The sequence below is a fragment of the Cucumis melo genome, chromosome 8, assembly GCF_025177605.1.
Source record: "Cucumis melo cultivar AY chromosome 8, USDA_Cmelo_AY_1.0, whole genome shotgun sequence".
Lineage (NCBI taxonomy): Eukaryota > Viridiplantae > Streptophyta > Magnoliopsida > Cucurbitales > Cucurbitaceae > Cucumis > Cucumis melo.
Window position 1 is genome coordinate 31,047,026 of NC_066864.1, and position 5,310 is coordinate 31,052,335.

Here is a 5,310-nt window from a genome sequence, read left to right on the forward strand (position 1 = left end):
TTCCTTAATTGACATGATCTCTCTCAAAGAAAAAGAAAATAATAACTAAGTAGTAACTTATAATATAGATAATTTATGCACACATTCTGTTTGAATTTTCACTTTTTAATATTTATGAAAGGTATGTTGTTTAGAAAATCTTGACATCTCAAGTATCAAGTAAAGTATAATATATGATGTTTTCCTTAGCTACATTTTCACCAAAATATTATCGATGGTCGATTGCTAGACAAGAAACATTTTAAATCTAATCTAATCTCACATTATCTAAGTCGAGTCAACTATTTAGTAATATGGAATTTCAATACTTGACTAGTCTACATATTTATGAGTTTAACCGTATTTAGTATAACATAGAGACGAACTCCATTAAACTATAAACCACAACGTAAATATTTAAAAATCAATTATATTCAAATTCTCATATTATAAATATTTTGTTATATTTTAAAATATTGTTTGAATAATAATAAAGGCGAAAGAAAATAGTATAAATATAATTAATTAAAGAAAATTCTTACCGTAAAAGTTTGAGTGTCACCGACCGTATAGCCTAATCTTTTTGAAACTTAAGAAAAAGTGAGAGAGAAAAGGAAAAGCAATTGAGATTAATGAATTGATGTAATAATTAATTGATCAAATTCTGTCTTCTTTATCTTAATTAATTATAATAATAAAAACAACACTCGGATTCAGAGGAGAAGAGAAAGAGTCAAATTCAGATAGCAATAGTCGTAAATTTCACACACAAAGGGTCAAAGACAAAGCAGCAGCCCAAGGAGGAAGAGAGAAGACATTTCCCTTTCAATATTCAGCGTTTAGCTACAGCAACGCCCCTAATCCACCTCCACACCCACTCCGGCCACCCTTCGTGGTGGCGCGTGAATCAGCTGTTGGGTATCTCTCCATGTGAGAGGTGATGGGTCAGGGCTTGAGCTGTGGCGAACGCCTTGAAAATGGGCTGTTCCGAGCTGTGCAGAATGGGGATTTGGAGCTTGTGAGAACTATGGTAGAAGCTGATCCAACTGTTTTGGAACAGACGACTCCTCGTTCCAGGATGTCGGCTCTGCACATCGCAGCTGCTTATGGTCAGATCGAGGTGGGTTTCTTTTTGTTTTCCATTTTCTTGTTTGGTGAATCACTTATTGGACATTTGTATCTGATGGGTTGGAATTTTTTGCTGTTTAATCAGATTCTTTCTCTGCTCTTGGATCGGTCTGTGAATCCTGATGTGTTGAATCGCAACAAACAGGTGAGGATTTCAACTAGAATTAATCAGCTTCATCAATGAAACTTGATATTATATTTGAGAATATTTTTGCCAATCCATTCTGTTTGCTTTTCGTATCTCCCCTAATGGTTTAATTTTATTTTGGTTGTGATTGACTTTAGACCCCATTAATGCTGGCTACAATGAATGGGAAGATATCCTGTGTACAGAGACTTATTGAAGCAGGATCAAACGTTTGTGTCCCAATTTGTATGATTTATTGAGTTTTTTGGTGTATGTTTATTTCAATTACAAAGTAATCATTAACAAATTGTTGTTTTATGATTTCAATAGATTCTGATGTTTGATTCTCTAAATCGGCGAACCTGCCTGCATTATGCTGCTTATTATGGTCACTCAGATTGCTTAGAAGCCATAATTGCTGCTGCCCATTCAGCCTCTGTTGCAGCCACTTGGTCAGTTTCCCGTCTCTCCAGAACTCGATCTCCTGTTTTTGATGGCCTATTTACCTTGAAATGGATGTCATTGGCAGGGGATTTATTAGATATGTGAACATTCGAGATGGAGGAGGTGCCACTCCGTTGCATATAGCAGCACGTCGAAAACAGCCACAGTGCATTCAGATCCTTTTGGCAAATGGAGCTCTAGTTTGTGCTTTAACCTGTGCTTATGGGTATATATATCCTGTGCTTTAACCTGTGCTTATGGGTATATATATCTAAGCAGATCGTGATGTAGGTTGTATTTATATATGCTGATCTTTCACTAAAATTTAAAAAGATGCATTGATTGGCTGCAGCTATCCAGGGAGTTCACCGCTTCATCTAGCTGCTAGAAGTGGTTCTTTAGAATGTGTTCGAGAATTACTTGCGTGGGGAGCAGAAAGATTACAAGTTGATTCAGCTGGGTAAGCTTTAACAAGTTCTATGAATTGATCGTTCTTTTCTTGTATCCCTCATTGTTAAGCTTTTTCCAAGTCCTGAGGCATTTGACTCACTGGTTATGCTTATACCATTTCAATTGTTGGCGCTGCGAATCATGTGAATAAGTCCTCAATATGTATACTCAAACTTCTAAAATCCACACTTTGTCAAGTCAAAGAAACCCAAATCTAGCATGTGATGGATTTAAAAAGTTTCTATAATTCACTCCTCTATACAGCACTTCCCCTTGATGCCTTAATTCATCCTTAAAAAGTATCATCTGAAGAAAAACGTCCAGATATTTTCATTACGAGGTTTCTTCTGCAACTCTATAAAGGAGATCCAGTATGTTTTTAGAGATCAATGTCTATGAGATCTTCAGAAGAGTTCTTGTAGCTTCTTGGAGAATTTGCGAAAGTAATCATCTTTCAAAAAGCATTGCATATAACTTAGCATTTCCATGGAACTGTGTTGTCCTGATACATTTCCTATTGAACAAAATTTTAGTGAAATTGTCTGGTGGCTATGTTTCTTGTTAGTACAATTAATAAGGATGGGGATTTGAACCATAAATTGGTCGCTAACACATACTATATGTCAGTTGGATTTATGCTCAATTTGACATGAATGGAATGCTTTTAGAACATTAGTGACTCTTCCTTTTGGAATCATGATATTAAACTGCCAATTCACCCAAAAGCTTAAGCCAGTGGTTGAAGGGCAAATTTAATTATATACCACTAACACTCCCCCTCACTTGTGGGCTTGAAATATTTGAAAGGTCTAACAAGTGGAAATCAATTTTACCCTAAAATATTTTGAAAAGCCCAACAAGTGGAAATCAATTTTACCTCACTTGTGGGTTGAAATATTTTGAAAGGCCCGACAAGTGGAAATTAATTTTTAATTAGGGAGGAAATGATAATGCAAGGGCTTAAATAGAAAAGTACAAAGAGATAAAAAAGGAAAGAATATCTCTCCAATGGGCTAAGCTCACTAATTCTAACAAACTGAAGTTTATTATTAACAAACAAGTTTGTGATAACCTTGAGTTTGAGGGAGGATATTGACATAATTAGAGTATTTTTAGGAAATATTATTCTTATATATTCTTGTATTTTAATTTGGGTATATATAGAGTTGTAATCTTTGATTATTATCAATGAAATATTGATATTCTATACAAACGAACACATGAACTACTAATGAATCAAATGACTATAAATGCTCAATTACCTTAACCTTCTAGAACAATAATCTCCTCAGTTGTTGCTCACATTCAACTGCAATTTCTTGGAAATTTTAGACTGCAGTTGTTCAACCTTAATTTTAAAACTTTTCGACACTTGATTGCAGGAGAATACCCTACACAGTTGCTATGAAGCGCAAGAATCGGGCATGTGCTGCCTTGCTAAATCCTTCAGCCGCAGAACCTCTTGTCTGGCCATCAAAACTGAAATTCATCAATGAGCTAAATCAAGAGGCAAAAGCTCTGCTAGAGAGGGCCTTGGTGGAAGCAAACATGGAGAGAGAGAAGGCCATTTTGAAGGAGAGTTCCTACTCACCTCCATCTCCTTTACAATCTGATGCTGAGTTGGATGATGCAGAATCTGAGGTAATATCGATTTTTCGTTTAGGACTTCGGTGCAATAGATGATTCATATTATTTAAGATCCCTTTGGGTATCAATAAAAAGTTGAAGGCAATTCTAAAGCAATGCATAAACTTTTATTGAAGAAAAAAATTCTTAGAGCATAGGTATATTTGAGTTTTTTTCATTACAATGGAAATAACTCTACAATTGCTCTCGACCAGGATTTTGAAGTTAACAAATGAGTGGATACTACTGCCACTTGGCTATGCTTAAATATGGCTCACTTTTCTATTTTCAGCTACATTTAGGGCAGGAAAGCCTCCATAGACCCAAAAACACGAAAATACAGAACAAATAATTCGTAAATATAACATGAATCTTTCTAGTTGTAATCATCCATTAGGATGGTCTCGGTGAGCCAGCTTAACCGTTGCTTTGTAAAGATTATGAGTTCCATTGAGTGAAACACACTACTGAGTGTTGTCTCAAACTGCACATATTCTGATTCTTATGTTCTCATGGAATTTTCCGAACAGGGGTGCGATCTCGAGTTATGCTGCATATGCTTTGAACAGGCCTGCACTTTAGAGGTCCATCCTTGTGGTCATCAAATGTGTGCCCATTGCACCCTAGCTTTATGCTGTTACAAGAAGCCAAATTCCTCGACCAATTGTCCTACCACCCCGCTTTGCCCTTTTTGTCGGAGCAGCATTACTCAACTACTCGTGGCCAAGATCAAGGTGACTGATAATGCAGAATCTGAAATTAATTCATCGAAACTAAGGCGGTCGAGAAAGTCAAATTTCAGTGAGGGCAGCAGTAGCTTCAAGAGCTTATCAGCTTTGGGGTCATTTGGGAAGATTGGTGGCCATAGTACAGGAAAGTTTTCGGTTGAATGTGACGAGGAGGTCGATAAGAGTTTCTAAGCGGCATATTGTCTCCCTCACAGTCTTGTTTGAGCAAAGCTGATTATCCAGTCAACGTATGAGTCTTTGATATGGAAAAACACCAATTGTTACGTTCCTATATCCATAAAAATTTACTTGAATGCCTAAGAAGCACGGCTACAAGCGTCATTGCAATTTCAATCATCTTGAGTAAGTATAAGATGGTCAAAGCTATTGTTCCTCGTTTTCTTACTGAAGTTGCAGGAAGTTACTATTTCTGAGTCATGAATTCTTGCTCTTACTTGTTATGGTTTTTGAGTACTAATAAAAGCTTCATAAATTGCTCATTTATTTGAGTAAGCTACATCCAAATCACACCCATTCTTGTTGGCAGTTCTAATCTTACCATTTTTTTCCCACCAGATTGAAAGACATTAATTGCCTCAGATTTTCATTTAATATGATATTTAATCTAGGTGGACCTTCATCTTCATGAAAAGAACATAGAAAAAGGAGGGAAAAAAAAAAACTCTTGGTATTTATTTTGACTTTGAAAATTTCAACTCTAATATTTATTATGTTAATCAACTTCTATGATTAGTTGTTGTCATGCCATGAGACTCATGTCATAAAAGCAAAATAAAGTCCGAAAAGTAGGAAGGAAGGTTTACACTA

The 5,310-nt window shown here is 35.9% G+C and overlaps 1 protein-coding gene across 1 annotated transcript; it reads left to right on the forward strand.

Annotated features, from left to right (window-relative positions):
• The first annotated feature begins 670 nt into the window (after positions 1-670).
• On the forward strand, positions 671-4,982 carry LOC103490148 (putative E3 ubiquitin-protein ligase XBAT31). Its single transcript, XM_008449531.3, has 8 exons — positions 671-1,099; positions 1,193-1,252; positions 1,393-1,464; positions 1,565-1,686; positions 1,764-1,904; positions 2,031-2,138; positions 3,511-3,769; positions 4,285-4,982. Exons 1-8 carry the CDS (start codon positions 920-922, stop codon positions 4,672-4,674), a joined length of 1,332 nt encoding a protein of 443 aa, XP_008447753.1. The 5' UTR covers positions 671-919; the 3' UTR covers positions 4,675-4,982.
• Positions 4,983-5,310: the final 328 nt, after the last annotated feature.